This window comes from Notolabrus celidotus, chromosome 17 (genome assembly GCF_009762535.1).
Source record: "Notolabrus celidotus isolate fNotCel1 chromosome 17, fNotCel1.pri, whole genome shotgun sequence".
In the NCBI taxonomy this organism is placed as follows: Eukaryota; Metazoa; Chordata; class Actinopteri; order Labriformes; family Labridae; genus Notolabrus; species Notolabrus celidotus.
In genome coordinates, this window is record NC_048288.1 from 28,154,494 (window position 1) to 28,173,995 (window position 19,502).

At 40.3% G+C, this 19,502-nt stretch overlaps 1 protein-coding gene across 1 annotated transcript in view; it reads right to left on the reverse strand.

Annotated features, from left to right (window-relative positions):
* The window catches only part of LOC117828881 (cadherin-12-like), an 84,418-nt gene extending 65,441 nt beyond the window's left edge, over positions 1-18,977 (reverse strand). The window contains exons 1-4 of the mRNA XM_034706249.1: positions 18,813-18,977; positions 13,697-13,991; positions 4,464-4,583; positions 1,280-1,447 (exon numbers count right to left, since the gene is read on the reverse strand). Of these exons, the coding sequence (XP_034562140.1) occupies positions 1,280-1,447; positions 4,464-4,583; positions 13,697-13,709 (301 nt within the window). The 5' untranslated portion in view covers positions 13,710-13,991; positions 18,813-18,977. The remainder of the gene's footprint in view (positions 1-1,279; positions 1,448-4,463; positions 4,584-13,696; positions 13,992-18,812) is intronic.
* Between the last annotated feature and the right edge of the window lie 525 nt (positions 18,978-19,502).

The following is a 19,502-nucleotide window of genomic DNA, read 5'->3' on the forward strand; positions in this document are numbered from 1 at the left end:
TATTTATTTTTTAAAGTTTGACCGCAGCCCCATTCAAATGAATGGGGGAGACAGAGTTTTTGACCTATACTGCAGCGAGCCACTAGGGGGAGCCTCATTTTGAGCCGAGCGAGATGACATTCATTTTATATACAGTCTATGGTCATTACTGTGATAAGAGAGGAAGCCCCGCTCCCCCTTTCTCAATTCATTCATTTTTTCCTCACCTCTTATGGCTGCGACTTTTGCAGTGCTACGATGAGTGACGCCCCCTGCACTCATGCATTAATGAATGGAGACAGACGACAGGAGGAGAGACTGTGGCTGTTTTCGTACTGCCTACTACACACTGCGTTTGAATTTAGTATGTAGTCAGACTGTTTGATCTGTGCTGCAGCAGGTTGAGCCAGACGTCTGAATTTCTGGTGGAAGTAGCGGAAGTAAACAATGGCCAAGCTGATAGCGTAACTGCTTCTTTAGCATCCAGTTATGATTTAAAAAGTCAGGAAGTGGTTTATATGGAATTTAATCATTTTCACAGCACCTAAAAACCGAGTTTCCCCCATCAAAAAAGAAGAATGTTAGCGCTGTGCATTGTGGGAAACGGTACACGAGGCAGACTGGTCCGATGCATACTGAGAAATTTTCCCGAATCAGTACGACATCCAGGGAGTTTTGGCATACTGCAGATTTTGCTCTTCTTCACATACTACTTACTGAATTTTGGCCAAATCAGTACGTACTGCTAGTATAGTGGCAGTTTTAAAAAACAGCCTGTGTGTGCCCGTGACCAGAGATGTCTGCTAAGTCATTTTATTAAGCAATAAATTGACGTTCAATAACAAACTGTGGAGGCACACTGAGAGAAGGGCACAGCAGGATTACCACACCACCTATAACCCATCAGATAAAAACACTACAGATATTAGAAAATAGAAAACGCACACAACTAATGGGAAAAAAAGGCTTGACAAAATAATCCTGCTCAGCTACCGATATGACCTCTAACCTCTCCTAAGCTTCAAAAGAAAGGCAACAAAGACCAAACCAACCCTTGTTTGTAGCTGTCAATTATAATTAAAGCAAACCTAAATAAAATAAACAGAAGTCTATTATTTTGATTACTCTCATGATGATTTTTCATTGATATATATGGTCTTGGACTTGTCTCGGTCTTGCCCTGCCTTGGTCTTGGTTTTGACTCAGTCTCGATCCCTAAATGTCTTGGTCTTGTCTTGGTCTTGGTTAATGTGGTCTTGACTACAACACTACAGTATAGTATAGTATGAAGTGCACTCACTTTTAGAGAACCTGGGTGGATTATCGTTGACATCGCTGAGGGTGATATTGACGGTGGTCGTACCCGCCAGACCCCCCAGCTGGCCCCCCATGTCCTTGGCCTGGATTAATACCTGGTACTGTTCCTTCACCTCTCTGTCCATATTGGGCAAGGCTGTCTTTATAACACCTGGTGAGCGGAGAGATTGATGAGAAATAGAGACAATAAAAGGAGTGAGAAATGGAGGAAGAAGAAGACATTGAGAGATAAGACAGAAGACACACGGGGAAAGTGGTAAACATCAAATCCCTTGAAATATGTTTCACATCAAATACTCGATTTACTCCAAAATGCACAATATATTTTCCACCTAAAAGAGCTTACTCCACACACCAGCAAGATGCTGCAAGTGTGCCTCCGACCAAGGCTGAAATAGAGGTCATTTCACAAACTGGAGACACTTGACATTCAATAGGGAACTCTGGTGAAGCCATATAATGATTCACTTGAGGATCAGAGACCCTGAGATCAGAGAGCGTTTGTACTGCAGATTAATAGCTAGGTCAGTGGGAGGTTGGCAGGCTAAAGGGAAGCAGGAAGCGCAAGGGTTCGTCTTCACTTTCTACCTCTTCTTATTTCATTTTCTACGCCGAGGATGTGAGGATTTGGTGTGCGAACCCCTGACATGTGTGGATCTAAAATCAAAGATGTGGTTTACCTCTTTTTGAAGGTGCTCTAATGATTTTTTTCAAAGACGTGGGAAGTCGATCTCTGACAGGACAAATTCTACCACACACATGAATTTACTTGTTGTTGTTCTACTCTCTTCTTTACCTTTTTCCCTCCAGTGTTTGTTCCCCTTGTTGATGTGCGTTTTGGAGATAGACACAGCTCCCAGCAGGGCAAACATTTACTTTAACAGTTGGATTATTTTTGCAGCCTCAGTTTGAAACACACTCACAGTACGTGCTCTGTAAAGCTCTGGGTTGAGCGGAATAATCAGCAACATATTCCACCGTATCTGTCTGTGTGATATGTATGAACCTATTTTCATATGCTTTGAACTATCCCAGATGGTGAGCCAACAGCAGCCCACTACCGGCAAACGCTGGCGGAATGAAGGTGTTTCAGATCTAGAGCAGTCGCCTGCCTTGCTCTACCTTACTGCCAATCTCCAACCTTTTTTTAGTGCCATTTTCCTCCGATGACATCAACCGCCTACACCGCTGGAGGTGTAAATAATGCGGGAAAAAAAAAGAGAATAAAAATGCAAAGCCTCAAATGCTCATGTGTTGTTTGTCTGCGGTGTTTTCCATTTAAGCCGTCTACTTGCTGTCCAACTGCACACAGCAAAGACTCCTAATTGTCCACGCAGCAGAGATTTAGTTTCACGGTTATTTTCCTAATACTCAGGCTTTTATTTTGTATTTTTGCAGAGGTATCTTCTTTTGTTTTTTTCCCTTATAATATGTATGTAATAATAATGGGCATCAGTAATGGTGGATAAATATAGTGTTTAGGAAATCCAAACTGATATTTTGTACCTGTCAATTAAAAAATAATAAGGCATGAGGTGATTTTTTTGTTGCCTTAATTTGTTGCAGGAACCATGGATTATCCTGGAACCAGTATGTTGTTAATAATAACAACAACAACAACAATAAAACAGTTCAAATAAATAAATAAATAATAATGATAATAATAATAACAATAATAATAATAATAATTAATATTAATATGAATAATGATATAACATAAATACTACTACTACTACTAATAATAATAATAATAATACATATTAATATTAATAATGATATAATAACAGAAATACAAATAATGATAATGATAATAATAATAATAATAATAATAATAATAATAATAATAATAATAATAATAGTACAATTATTAAAATAAAATAAATAAATATATAACAACAGCAACAACAATAGCAATAATAATACTATTAATAATAATAATAAACATTAGTTGTATAGTACCTTTTAAAACAGGGGATTACAAAGTGCTTGGACAATCAAAGCTCAACATAAAAAAACTCAAACAGAACAGAACAGCAATTATGTATGCTGCTGGATACCTGAATTGCCCCTGTTGGGGATGAATAAAGTATCTATCTATCTATCTATCTATCTATCTATCTATCTATCTATCTATCTATCTATCTATCTATCTATCTATCTATCTATGACAAAAACACAACAGAAAAATCTTACTAACAAACAACCAATCCAACATAAGAACCAAACAGTAGAAGAAGAGAGCCCAGCAACATGAACTGAGACCAGGAGGACAAAATTAGATCAAAGCAATGAACAATGAAATAAAGTAAATAATTAAAATATGACACAGAAAAAAGATAGAATGAAAGAAATGACAGAAAATAAAAATGATAGGAAGAGAAAAGTACAAAAAAAATAGACATAAAAGAAAATAATAATATACAGAGCAACAAGATAAATCAAAGCTATAAAGCAATAATGGCGATTGGAAATATCTGGAAATTGAAACAAGTGAGCAGATCAGAATATGACAAAAAGTAGAAAGAGGATTAAAAGTGAGTTGTAGGAAGACATTTAAAGGATGTCCCCAGTTTTGCAGATTTATCTCCCCAGGCAGCGCCTTGATGGGAAAGCATGATCTCAAATCTGGGACGGCCAGAAGGTTCCCACCTGAGGATCTAAGGCTGCGATCTGGCTCACACGGTGTCATCAGTTCTGATATGTAACATGGAGACTGAGCCATGCATGCTTTAAAATCGATCAGTAAATAATCAATATAAAACTAAGAAGGAGACGGTGTAGAGAAGCTAAGATCATGCTGTCTGTTTAAACCAGTATGAAGACCAGCAGCTGTGTGTGTTCTGGTTCATACTGGAAAGGAAGGAGTTCCTGTAATCGAGTCAGGAGAAAATGAGCACATGGGTTCATTTCCTGAGGTCTGATTGAGAGAGTTTTTCTGTATTTTGGTGATGATATTCTGTACACAGTGCACACATTGTGAGGATTTGCAGGGAGTGCAACATATAAAGGAGGGCTCTGAATTTAAGAGGGCTCCATGGCATGTTTATCAGACTGCTTCTGCTGCAGTCTTCTTCACATACAGGTGGGATATACCTTTCTTACCCAAGGCAGGACTTTGTAAAGATGTTTAAGAATTCTCCATTGTGTAAAATAACCGAGTGCTTTACCTGTTTTTGGATCGACAGAGAAATACGGCTGGCCATGGAGGATGCTGTACACCACTCTCGCGCTGTTTCCGTAGGTGGGATCGTCTGCATCTGTGGCTGTTACTTGCGTCACATAGGTCCCTGTGGAAGAGAGTGGGAAGGCATATTGACTTTGACTTAATTTCTCCCCACATGAGACCAAAACCCAAACTCTTTGAAGTCCATCAGTTTGCGAAAGATCTCACCTGACACTAATGTAGGGGAGAGAACCGCAACTGAGAGAGAGAGCTGCGGCAAACACCGAGCAGTCAAAGTATGAGATGGAGAGCACTGAGGAGGAGTATGGAGGAGGCGAGATGATGCTCAATTTTCCTGTTGCATGTTTTGATTTGCACATTACGAAGTGGGCATTATTTAAAAAACTCGAGCTCTTGTGCGACAATTCATTAAACAATGCCGCCATTAAGAAAAACAAAGGGCCGTGGCAAGAACAGTATTAGGATGGCAGTCTTCCAACCTCCTGCAGTAAGAGGGACAGGATAATTACTTGTTTGGCTCATCCCCTTTAACTAGCTGGCATTGAAAACCCCATTTCATTAACATGGGCCTTATTTACCATGTATTTGAATAAAAAAGATTCAATCCAAAGTTTCAAGTCGTCAACAAAAACGCCTCATCAGCCTGACTACTTTATAACTCTAAGACACGAGTCTGGTGTTCTTCTGGAAGACGGGCCAATCTTTTGGACAGACTTCTAGCAGACAGTTTGACAGTTTCTCTTCGCAGACAGGCGTCTCTGCGCACACGCTGTATGTCCGTGTATCAATCACAAGCCTACATCTGGCTACAGAGGTGGAAAGTTGCCAGGAACATATTTTCAGTGCGCTTACATTGAGTTTTTAGGTATCTGTGCTTTACTGGAGAACTGATTTGCTCACATTTTTAGCTTTTCCCTGACAAATATCCTGTCTGTCAATTCCTCAACTTTCTGGCTTCTTACTTCATGCCCTTCATAGACTGGAAGACTTTGAAAAAACTTTTACAATACTTGTAAAAGACTTGCATCTGACATCCAAAGACAATATGTCAGCAAGTCAGAGTTTTTTGGTCAGATATTAAAGATTTTTGCAAAGACTGGGAGCATGCAACTAAAAGAATACAACCAGATTCATAGCCTCAGAACAGCTAGGTAGGTAGCTAGCTATAGGGAGTTAGAAGGCTGCAGCAATTTGTCCACTTATTTTCCTTTTCCACTCGATCATGAGGCAGATGGGAGGACAAGTCAGAGAGGCATTCTTGCTCTCTCAACAACTCCACCAGTTTCTCCTTTTCCACCATCCAGAGAGAACTGCATGGTGTTTGTTTTGCTAGTTTGCAACTTCCTGTTTGGTGCTGATGAGAGCACACCACTCAAACACAACATGCTTTATTTGATTTTCATGCCAAAATGAGAAAAATACCTCCTCAGTTTAGAGCACTGCTACTTAAAGACAGCTCTCGTGATTTTTTCCCTTTTTATTTCATTTTAATTGATTTCAACCATTTAAAAAATCAGTTTCTGGAAGAGTTATTTTTTATCATTTATTTTATATGTATATTTATTATATATTTTGGGCTTGTACACCTTTATTGATCGAGGGATAGGACAGTGGATAGTGTAGGAAACTGGGAGAGAGTGGGGGAATAATAATAATAATAATAATAATAATAATAATAATACATTTTATTTATAAAGTGCTTTTCTAAAAACTCAAAGACGCTGCACAAAGGATAAAAACATCATATAAAACAACAGAATAATAAAAACATGAATAAAATACATTTAAAAGCAATCATACGTTAAAAGCAATTCTAAACAGGTGGGTTATGGTGAGTGATTTGAAGGTGGACAGGTTGGGGCAGTTTCGAATGTTAAGTGGTAAGGCGTTCCAGGGTGTGTGGGCGGCGACAGAGAAAGCTCTGTCCCCCAAGGTTCGGTGCTTGGTGTCAGGTGGTAGGGAGAGGAGGTAGGCGTTGGAGGATCGGAGGTTACGGGAGGGGGTGTGGTGATGGAGCAGGTCGGTGAGGTAAGAGGGGGCCTGGTTATGGAGGGCTTTGTGGGTGAGAAGGACGATTTTGAAATGTATGCGCTGTTTAATAGCGAGCCAGTGGAGGTTTTGGAGGACAGGGGTGATATGGTCACGGGAGCGGGTGTGGGTGAGCAGGCGGGCGGCAGAGTTCTGGATGTATTGTAGTTTGTTGAGTTGTTTTGAAGGAAGGCCATAGAAGATGCTGTTACAGTAGTGGATCAGGGTTTCAGCGGTGGAAAAGGAGAGAGGAATGACATGCAGGACAGGCTGGATTTGAATCTGGGCCGCCCGCTACATGGGCACGCAACTTAACCAGTAGGCCAAGTCTGCGCCCTATAAGAGTTATTTTAAGGGAATTTTATGTCTTTTAAAATATTTTTTATTTCTTTATCTTACCATATGTGATTTTATGACCTGCTTGTTATATTTTGCTGCCAATTTAAAGCACTTTATAACCTTGCTTTTGAAAAGTGCTCTATTATTATTATTATTATTATTATTATTGTTGTTATTATTATTCATTATTAATACTGACACTTTGGAAAGTCACCTGTGGCTTTGAAAGCAGCTTGTAAAGTGGTTTACTGTAAGGCAAGTGCCAACTAAAATGCAATGAAGGGAGTTTATTAGTCCCTGAGCTCCATTGTCTCATAGGTTCCTCTGAGCTGCCGTAGACATCCTCCTGCTGCGGACGATCTGGACTCCAGCGGCAACAGCTACTACTACTCGTCTCATCACTATCACCTCTCTCTCTTACTCCCCTCTATCTGTCTTTCCAGACCCAACTCAGTCGAGGCATGATGGCTGTCTAACATGAGTCTGGTTCTGCCTGAGGTTTCTGCCTGTTAAAAGGAAGTTTTTCCTCACCACTGTAACTAGCTAAATACTGCGATGTGCAATGCTCATGATGGATTAAGGTGGGGTCAGACTGAGTCTTACCCTGTCTTGAAGTTGGGTCTCTGTTCATAATTTGACATAGAGTGGTCTAGGCCTCCTATGTTTGTAAAAGCGTCTTGAGATAACATTTGTTGTGATTTGGCGCTATACAAATAAAGATTGATTGATACAGATTGATTGATTATATCTTCTATCATTGCTCCCCTTGTTCCCACCATCAAAAGCAGTTTCAGGCTGCAACAGAAAAAATAATAATTCCTTGCTAAATCCATCCATGCATTCAACATGTAGCATATGTCTCATGAAGAAAGCACAAAAACAATATCAGGATTAAAAACAAACATGAGAGGGAAACTTAGGCACACAGAGGAGGCTTTGAATGAACATGATGTCAGTGACTGACAGGGGGAATCTGTACAACAAGGATTAAAGTGAATAAGTCAGTGCAGCAAGTCATCCCCCATCCGACTGGATTACACACAGGAGCAAAAGGTGATGTCAGCATCTTTCAGTTTCGGTTTATTTCCTCGATCTTGATTGATTCAGGTTTAAGAAGTCTCCACAATATGATGTGAGCTTCAGTGAGCTTTGTTTAGTCTGGAAACATTCAGTCAAATTGTCAAACAGAGGGATCCTGTTTTAGTTTAAACTTAAAGTGCATGTCAGAGCTCGTATTTTTCTTCTTTATATCAGTGAAGAAGTGGAACAGAACTCCAGCTGTCAGCAGTCTCTTTCTGTACACGCTTCTTTTCCTCTACTTGAGTAAAGAATGGGAATACTTCTGATACCCCTTCCTGTCTAGCTTAAGAGCATGTTGTCTGATAAAACTGCAGCAGGGAGAACTTTGAACAGACACTGACCACAGGGGTGTCATTTACATGGTCATCCTGAATTCAGCTAAGCCCAGAGTGAAGAACTTGCTGTATATTAAACAGGCTCTGCAGTCACAGCAGATGGCAACAATGCCATTAAAACATTAGGTGACACAGATTAGTGTCTCAATCCTTTCTAACAAAGCCAAACATGCCTGATTAATCAGGGCTGGGGAAGGATTTCATTGTGTCTGACACAAATATATAACCGATGAGATAAAAACGTAAACGGGCTTTTTTCTGTTCGGCTTAGGAGAGGACAGACACGGCTCCGAGAGCTCAGATGCAGTGAAAGTTTAAAAGCCCTTAAGCACAGCTGACACCTACGTGTTTCAAGGCGTCTGAGGCAGCAGCCTCGGTCCCAGGTGTGAGACAATAAACACCAAGAATAAATTCTGTTCATGCAATTATGCTAATTCAGGTGTGTGATTAAGAAGTGGGTGGAAGAGATGGCTTCAAAGGTCATTCCTGGTAAACACGTGACACAAATGCAGATTACTTTATGGTTTTTTTGCTAAATGTGGATTTTAATAGACTCAGGCATGAGAACTAAATGCTGGAATATTACAAAATATTGCAAAGGAAGCCAATAAAAACAGAGACACATGCATCAAGACTTATTGTGGTCAGGGGAGTAGTCCTATTGGGAAAGAACTTCAGTGGATTTACATGTTAAAGCTTGATGTTTACAATTGTCTGTAAATTATTCAGGGATAAGCTAATTGCTAACAACACTGAGAGGGTCTCCAGATTATTGCCACGAGTGATTTTACAATGTTTAGCCCAAGATTAGTCTTCATTACCAATCATCATTGCATATTTATATTCCGCCTTCCTCTCTTTCAGTTTGTGTTTTTGTCTTGCTAACAGAATAACACCCACAGGGGGATTCTCACCAAAGACAAGAGGGATGTAACAGTTAATGAACCCATTGATCACACCAGTCTGCTGCTATAAATATTGATAAAGACTTTAAAGTGTCGGATGTTTAGACAAAGGTTGGAGGATAAACATCCTTTGGATTCAGGGGGATAATGAATACATTTTTTGTGGTTTGACCTGCAGTAAGTGGAAGTCAAGATCACTTCCAGACCCACAGTGTATTTATTCAAGCTTTATAGTGTATCAGAATTGCCGTGACCCCTCTTTTGGTTGTTGGATTTGCAGCGCTAAGGAAGGGATGAAAGTTTTTGCAACAGAAAGTAGGGTCAAGCGATACGGACTAAAGTCTCCGTTGGATTCAAACCGAACCCTATGATGATCCTGCAACTTCCAAATTCAGCAAATCTCAAGGTCAGCCTATTTTCACTTGCGCAATATTTCTAAAATTAGACACTTCCTATCTCAGAGCGACGCAGAAAAACTAGTCCATGCATTTGTTACCTCCAGGTTAGATTACTGTAACTCCCTCTTATCAGGCTGCCCCAATAAGTCTCTAAAGATTCTTCAGCTAGTTCAAAACGCCGCAGCTCGAGTATTGACTAAAACTAGGAAGAGGGAGCACATTTCTCCAGTGCTAGCTTCTCTACACTGACTCCCAATAAAATGTAGAATAGAATTTAAAATCCTTCTTTTAACCTACAAAGCCTTTAAAAATCAGGCACCCGCGTATCTTAAAGAGCTCATAGTGCCCTATTACCCCTCTAGAACTCTACGCTCCCAACATGCAGGCTTGCTAGTTGTACCTAAAATCTCTAAAAGTAGTATGGGAGGTAGAACCTTCAGTTATCAGGCCCCTCTCCTTTGGAATCATCTACCAGTCAGGGTCCGGGAGGCAGACACCCTCTCCACTTTTAAGAGTAGGCTTAAAACTTTCCTTTTTGACAAAGCTTATAGTTAGAGCTGGATCAGGCTTGGACCAGCTTTTGTCATGCTGCTATAGGCCTAGACTGCCGGGGGAACTGGCACACTGACACACTGGGATCCTAGCTCACCCCCTTCCCCCCAACCCCCTCATCACTTACTTTAACTCTGCCTGTCCCATTAAAGTTACTAACCATAGACCTTTCTGGAGTCCCTGAGCTCCCTTGTCTCGTAGATTCCTCTGAGCTGCCGTAGACGTCCTCCTGCTGTGGACGATCTGGACTCCAGCTGATACGGACGTGCTGGACTCCAGCGGCAACAGCTTCTACGACTCGTCTCATCACTATCACTTCTCTCTCTTACTCCCCTCTATCTGTCTTTCCAGACCCAACTCGGTCGAGGCATGATGGCTGTCCAACATGAGTCTGGTTCTGCCTGAGGTTTCTGCCTGTTAAAAGGAAGTTTTTCCTCACCACTGTAACTAGCTAAATACTGCGATGTGCAATGCTCATGATGGATTAAGGTGGGGTCAGACTGAGTCTTACCCTGTCTTGAAGTTGGGTCTCTGTTCATAATTTGACATAGAGTGGTCTAGACCTCCTATGTTTGTAAAAGCGTCTTGAGATAACGTTTGTTGTGATTTGGCGCTATACAAATAAAGATTGATTGATTGATTGATTGATTGATTGAATGATTTTAAATGCTTTAATGCAGCAAACTTATTCGGCACATTGCTACCCCTCGGAAGATAGAATAACTGAGTCTTGCTGCTTCTCTCTGTGTACAATATTTTAACAGGAAATGTCTCTCTATTATTATGTGTTTCTTCTATTAGGATCTCAGGGGGACTGGGCAGCTCTGAACTGGTGCAACTTATATTAAAGTGAAAATTGATTTTTATTTTTAAACATCTTCTTATAGCTGCTGTTGGTAGGAATGGTGTAAAATATGTTACTTTTTTTCTGCTGGGTTTGGAGAAAAGGTCATAATACCCATCGGTGCTCATCGGTAAGTGAAGTAATTTGAGACTATTGCGAAATCTCTGTGTTTTCCAATGCCTATTTCTAAAGCGCTGTTATTATCCCCCTCTTTCCCATTATGACGGACCAATCACAGATAATCTCCAATCCTCCGTGCTGATTGGTTGAGGGGCAGCCCATACTACGTACTCCGATTGGTTATGAGTCCGGCACTAATAAAGTGGGATTTGCTCAACTTTTACCCATCCAAAGAGAAGTGTGAGTAAGCTTAATGAACCAAATAATCAGTCTCTTAGCTCCTGCTAACTCTGTGTAGCTTATTTGAGTACAGTGTTTAATTAGCCCACGCCTGACGTCCATGCAATGTCTACCTGTGGACTTAAACTAACCATTATCCACCTTCAAAATAAAAGCCCTGGATGCTTCACAGGGAAAACTAAAATCCTCAGAGCCCTATATATATATAATAAATACAGTGTTTCCCCTATCATTACACTGGGGGGGGCAGGGCGCTTTTTCAAAATGAAAACGAGACTATGATGAGCTAAAGTGCATCACTGATAATACAAACTCAGATGAAAACTCAAGAAGGACCGTTGGATATTAACAATTCATATTTTCCCCCCGCTGTGCGTCTAATCTTAAGAAATTAAAGCTCCTGTGACAAGCTGAGTTATTGTTTGAGGGGCTCAGTGTTAGATTGGTCTCTACCTGCAGCAGGTGTGCTGTGTGAACCAGTCTCCTCTTCATTGAGGATTTTTACCCCCCCGGTGTGCGATAGTGACAAAAACACAACCGGGGAACGTCTGTTTAATATTTGCTGTTGCCATTTTTGCCGCTGACCGTAAAAAGCTCCCATCCAGAGCTTGATTTAATCCAGTTTGGTGATATCAGACACATTTAGTAAGTTTTGATCAACTCCTTGACATCAAAGATTGCCATGAACTGACTGTCACTGCAGGTGCATTCAGGAACCGTCGTAAAAGCACAATGCAGACCTGTACTTTGCGTTCATGGCATTTTTATTTGAATCAAGAGAATCAGATATAGTGGTCACATGAAGAATGTTCTCTTTTGACTTTTTTGCAGGGTAGATTATTTAACTTAAGATATTACAAAAGCAAAAGTGTTAAAAGAGTGAAATGTTGACGATTTTAATACTTGGTAAAACCCTGATACAGATATCTGATCGACTACATGAACAGACAGACAGACAGACAGACAGACAGACAGACAGACAGATAGACAGATAGACAGATAGATAGATAGATAGATAGATAGATAGATAGATAGAGCCGTTCTGATGTAAACTAGGGCTAAAGTTTTGATGACAGTTATTGTAAATTGTAAGTTGCACCTTAATGTATGTGGGAGATTGATTGCAAGAGACTGGACAAGATTCACAGATTGTCCTTCCATTGTCAGACGTTGTAACATTGTGTTGTGCTCCGGCTATATATATACTTGCCAGTTGATGGTTCATGAGATGCACCTTTGAGCTATTTCAGAAAACTGGATCATTGGTTAATCTAATGCTTCACATATTTCCCTTCATTAGAGAAAGTCAAGATTCACCTGGGAGCTATTTACCAATTCAGGACAGATTTAGAAAAAAGGCTGATGGAGATGTACAGAAATATGACTGACACATTCTGACAACATGTTCAACCATTTTGCATGTGAAGACTTATGTGATAAACTAATGCCTAAATGTTGTGGAGGGTGGGACTATTCAAAAGAGACCCATTATAATACAGTTTGATCAACATGACATAAGCACTTGATAATGTAGGAAACAGCAGATAATTGTACATAATCATTTGCATGTATGTACCAAAGCTTTTGCAACTTGTTCAAATAAGTGAGAAACCGTTTTTTTTATGTGCCCAAGTGACGCAATGATGTGAAGATTGAACAAGTAGTTTTGAGAATTTCAATGAGAAAAACTGCAAAATCTCTTCATGGGATTTTCAGAATTAAGAGTGAATGAAAGAAGTAGGTATGAACGGAGAGGAAATACTTTTAGACTCAATTGTGAGTTCATTGAAAAATTAAAACAATGGAGATGCATTCGTCTTAATTAGAGGCAATTCATTTTCTGTCAGTTATCTAACAAATGCTCTCCTTAATGTATTCTGTGGGTGTCTGTAAGCCACTCCTTGTATCCTGCTTTTGTAGTCACACTAGATGTGTTCTTGTTAAACTTCAAAGCCTGTCTGATCCTACATTTAACAGTTACTGTAAACAGAGAAGTGTATGATTTAGAGTGTTCACTGAGGCTAGGCTGTGTTGTTCCTATTTTCTACCCACACTCTCGAGAGTGCTGATTTAGGAGTTTTGAGGGGCTTCATTGCCATTTACATCAAGAAGAAGCATTCTTCCAGGGAATTACAGAGCTGTGAAATATACTCGGGGCACAACGAGAATAGCTGGTTTTCTGAAATGTCAAAACCTCTTTAGGGGGAGCAGGTTTGCCCCCCCTGGGTGCACCTGTGATGCTCCTGAAACTTTACTTTTGTATGCTGTAGTTCAAGCGTAGAAAACAAAGCCTTCAGCGCAAAGACTTTGTGTCAATTAAGACAAGTAGTGGCTTCTCTGCCTTCAGGGGAAAGTCACTTCAGACTGACACTTACCTACTGGTGACATCTCAGGGACGCTGGCTGTGTACGGTCCCTCCAGGAACTTTGGCTCATTGTCGTTGATGTCTTGAACCTTGATTACGAATTCTGACTCTGGTTCCAGGGGCCTGTTGGTGTCGAGGTCCACGGCTTGGGCGCGCAGGGTGTAGTAAGGCTTCTCCTCCCTGTCAAGACTCCTTAAGGCATGGATGTCCCCCGTCGTTTGGTCAATTGTGAAAATGGAGCCTGCCCCGTCCCCCGAGAGAGTGTACTTCACCGCACTGTCCCCGCTATCGAGGTCAGTGTGCAGCTGAAAGACAAAAGAGGGGAAAAAGACAGGTTGAGTGCAAACATTGGCACGGATAATGATTCATTGAAAGCACTGGGGAAGAGCTGTCAAAGAACACTATTTCACGAAAGACAGTCAGGGAAACTGACTGCACATCAAAGAGCAGATTCATGTCTCTGCAAAGATCTGCAAAACACTAAGTCATGAAAAAAATAAAATGATAGTAGTTTCGGAGCTTTCACAGATTAATGAGGCTAAATCTCTCATAAATAATGTATTATCTCTGTGCAATTACACCGCAGTGATAACTCTCCAACATCACAGACTTCTTTCTATTCAAGCATGACTCAGAAATCTTTTTCTGATGTGAAATGGATCTGAAAACTTCGAGGTAAATATTTGTTTTCCACAAGAACAGTTTTGAATGTTTTGCCCTGATAGCGGAGGTCCGTGACCGCAGTTGCAAAAGCATCCCCACTGGAAGCAGAGAACATCTTTGTTAATATAGAGCCAGAGCCACGGCGGCTCTCTTTGTACAAGACAAACACATTCTGGGCTAGTGGCAGGAAACTTATTGACATAGTTATATTTCCTCTTGGGAGACTAGTCATACAATCCAGAGCTTTTTAAATATTTAAGGGCCATAACCATACACGGATATGGATTTTGCTTTCTTATCAACGATATGGAATATCCGCCAATATGGAAGAAAAGACATTAAACCGCTGAAGCCGAGTCATACAGTTTATATATTTCCCTTGGCAGAAAAGTGTCCATAACTTGCCCGGAGCTTCTTCTAAATCTACATTTTATGATACGCCTTGGGCCATTTTCAAGCTTCTCTAAAACAGAATGGGCATGATAATTTGTGTGTTGCTTCTGAATGGGGAAGTTACGCTGTCAAACTGTAAAAAAACAGAAGGCAAGAGAATACGTTTAGCAACGATAACTGTCCTCTTATCACAGTCTGATTCATCAGCCTGGCATTCATTGGTATTGTGTCCAGATTGGGGCATTTTAAGATTCATGATTCATGTCCAAAGCAACTCTTAGTGCCAATGCAAGAAGCTGCATGCCATTTATTGATATTGTGTGTTTTTTGGGCATTTTTCGCCTTTATTGGATAGGACAGCTGAAGAGAGACAGGAAACATAGGGAGTAGAGCATAAGGGAGGACATGCAGGAAATGGTCGAGGCTGGAGTTGAACCTGTGACCTCTGCTACAAGGGCTATAGCCTCTGCATTTGGGGCTTGCACTTAGACCACTAGGCCAACGGCAGCCCATTGATATTGTGTTTAACTTGGGGGACTAATATCTGCTATATAAATAAACTCATCAGGGGTTTACACACTTTTTTAAAATGATGCACTCCCTTTGAAATCATTAAGCACCCCTTAACTGCACAATTAAAAAAAGCCTTGATGGGAGGAACATCAGTCCTGTGTCATCAGTTTCCAATTAGCCAAATTTCCCATTAAAACATCCATCCTGAAACTGGGAGTCATTTGTAGACTTTGTTTTTCCTAACTTATTTTTTGAAATATTTTAAAAGTTTTAAATTTGTTTTTTTTTTGTCTTTTCACTGCATTACTGTTATTTTTCAATAACAGATCAGTATACTGTGTTTTTTCCTGTCATGCAATATCACAAGTTGTTCTCACATTGAACAAATATCACCCAAATCCTAACAGCATTTATTGTGACACTTCATATTTCTTCTTCTTTTTTTTTAAGTTATATTTTTGGACATTTTTTGCCTTTAGTGGACAGGACAGCTGAAGACAGACAGGACTTGTGGGGAGTAGAGAGTGGGGGATGACATGCAGTAAAGGGGTTGAGGTTGGAATCAAATCTGCGACCTCTGCGACGTGGATTATAGCCTCTGTATACGCTCTTAGACTGCTAGGCCAACGGCGCCCGACACTTGACATTTGATATGGCATTCCCAACATGCAGGCATGCTGGTTGTACCTTAAGTCTTTAAAAGTAGTATGGGAGGTAGAACCATCAGTTATCAGGCCCCTCTCCTTTGGAATCATCTACCAGCCAGGGTCCAGGAGGCAGACACCCTCTCTATTTTCAAGAGTAGGCTTAAAACTTTCCTTTTTGACAAAGCTTATAGTTAGAGATGTCACAGGCTTGGACCAGCTCTTAGTTATGCTGCTATAGGCTTAGACTGCTGGGGGAACTGGCACACTGACACACTGGGATCCAATCTCACCCCCTCCCACACAACCCCCTCATCACTTGCTTTAACTCTTCCTGTCCCATTAAAGTTACTAACCATAGACCTTTCTGAAGTCCCTGAGCTCCCTTGTCTCGTAGGTTCCTCTGAGCTGCCATAGACGTCCTGCTGCTGTGGACGTTCCAGACTCCAGCTGATACTGGCGTGCTGGACTCTAGTGGCAACAGCTACTACTACTCGTCTCGAGTAAGACTGAGTCTTACCCTGTCTTGAAGTTGGGTCTATGTTCATCATTTGACATAGAGTACGGTCTAGACCTCCTATGTTTGTAAAAGCGTCTTGAGATTACATTTGTTGTGATTTGGCGCTATACAAATAAAGATTGATTGATTGATTGATTGATATAAAAGCATTAAAAATAGGAATATTATATCTGGCTTATTGACCTTGCATTTTTACTCAACATTTTTTGGTTAAATTATTCAAGAGATTATAAACTACTTATGTGTTTTAATCATCATTAAAAAAATAAACCTAAGCACCACTCTTGGCACTCTGATGGGGCATGCATTGGAGACCCATTAGTAACCTCATTGCAGAAACAATGCCCGATATGCAAGGCTGGAAATGCAGACATATAGATGGATGGATTTGAAGCTCATCTTTTATCCCTATGGGAAACCTGCCAACTCTAATCTAGAGTTAATGTTTACAGTTTTTTAAACCGTGACCTTGATATTTACCTCATTATCAAAATGTCACAGTTGCTGAACCATAACCATAGATCAACAACATTTTATGAACCACGGCCGTGATCTTCCCCTAACCTTAACCCGAGCATGGAACAGCTAATGACTAAACAAATCCACACTGTATTTTTTTGGCAAATGAGTCTCTATATATTTTGTTTGAATGCCATTGGAGAGTACTGGGCGATCTTTTGCACAAAGCCAATTTTCCAAGCCTTCATTGAGGTTGTAGCATTGGAAAGGGAATAAGAGCCGCAGTAACAAACTCTCTGTAGGGTACCGTTCAAAACAACTGAACACATGCAGACACAAGCACAAATACGCTGACCGTAATTGGTAATTCAGTGCAAATTGTTCAAGTTCATACAAATATAGCATGGCATTATACTTTTTACCCATGGTGCATTATTCAATGCAATTAAAACAGGAAATGTATTTTTGGATCACATAGCCCTGAGTGGGTAACAACACAGACCCATAATATTCTATTCAATGAACATAACAAATGAAATGCAAGAGTATACTAGAAACTGACTAAAAGTCATTATAACTGTCACTAGATAATAATTGGACAACCTAATACTAAAGAGGAAGTCGATACTAAAAGAGTGGGGTTACTATTTTACTTGTAGTCTGCCTTGGGCAACTTGCAAACCAGTGGTGTACACAAAGGGGGCAGGAGTGCCCTCTCTGATTAGATAAAACATAACAAATTGCCTTCTCTGGTGCCCTTCCATTGAAAAATGCATGAAAAAGTGCCCTCTGGATGCTCCTCAATTGTATAAAATGTGAAAAAGTGCCCTCTGGATGTCCCTCAAATGTATACAACTCAAAAAGTGCCCTCTGGATGCCCCTCAAATGTAAAAAAAACTTTTAAAAAGTGCCCTCTGGATTCCTCTTTGTTGGATTGAATGCACAAAAATAGCCTTTGGATGCCCCTCCAGTGAATTGAATGTAAAAAAGGGCCCTTCTGTTGCCCATGTAGTGTAATATATGTTCTATTAATTATGTCATGTAATCAATAATTTAGAAATATATCAAAACTAGACGGTTTTTCTTTTTCACATTTCAATTTCCACCACAATTGATCACAAAATGATTCACCCAGATACAGATTATTAAGCTTTAGATGCTCAAAATGTTCTCCTCCAGACCCCCCTCTTGTTACTGCTACCTTAATACATTTTAATTCACCTAAAACTAGGGGTGTGGATGGAGGTGCCCTTTTTTTTGTGTCTTTGCCCTTGCCCCTCAAACAGCCTGAATACGCCACTGTTGAAAACCATAGCAGTGCAGGGGTTAACATCTCCATTAAAAAAATAGACAAAACGAATGCTATAGAAACTTATGGTCCACATGGATTAGGGCCACTGGAAAAGAAAAAAAAATAGTTCCAATATATATTTTTTTATTATTATTATTACTTTTTTTCTCAGAATTCTGAGATTAAAGTCAGAATTCTGACTTTTTTTCTGAGAATTCTGATTGTTTTCTGACATTAATCTCAAAAATCTAATTTTAATTGGAGAATTCTGACTTTAATCTAAAAAAATCTGTCTTTTTTCTCAGAGTTCTGACTTTTTTTTCTTGCATTAATCTCGGAATTCTGTCTTTAATCTGAAAATACTGACTTCTTCCTCAAAAATCTGTCTTTAATCTGAGAATTCTAACTTTTTTCTCAGAATAATAACAATAAAAAAATATATATTGGACCTTAATTTATTTTTTTCAGTGGCCCTAATCCTCCTCTGTAGTCCACATAGTGTAGCTTCTATCAATACAAAAAATTAAAATAAATCCATAGACTTTCACTTTTCTGTCATGGCTCCTGTGCGAAGAGAGCACGTGAGGATATCTCGTTGTCTCCCTCTTAATATTGAGACCTTAATTAGCAGCCACGAGCCTACCTGCGTCGCAGATTATGGAGGTTCAACCACTATTTCCATGCGTTTAGGGGGGGGTTTGAAAACGAATATTTGCTCTCACTGCACCTCAAACACCCTCAAAGGAATAATAGAGCAGATTAATATACAGGTGTGTTCAGGCTGTCGCGTGTTTCAGCCCTACCACCTGTCCAATCAAGGACACGCGCTTCAGGTGTGTTAAACTGCGCAGCACGAGGAGGAGAGTGCCACACGCCCCACGTGTCAGCAAGAACACAAACGGATACAAATGTAGCCTGGATACAAATACAGAGCACTGAACGACATTTGAAGTACTCTGGAGTAACCCTGCTGCAGATTTCGCTCACTGTGAAGTCAAAGCCATTTCCTCAAGAAGAGTTTTTCTGGACACAAGAAGGGGTTGACGCAGTTGGAGCCTCAGTAGCCTTGGAAACTCGGCTAGCTTAAGGTCATGGTGTCAGGCTGCCCACAGGGACAGGTCACTCTCATTTGGGATGAATAACCTCACCTGTGGTGTGGCTACAAGCAAAGATACAAAGAACAAATGGCATTGCTCTCTGCCTGAACTTTTTAAAGGACTAAAGTTGACATCTCCAGGTGTGTCTGATGTCAGCCTTGGAAAACAGAGTCCTGAGGATTGTGGACAGAGATGGAGCTGACCCCAGCTACCTGACCTGAGGGGTGACTTCAAAA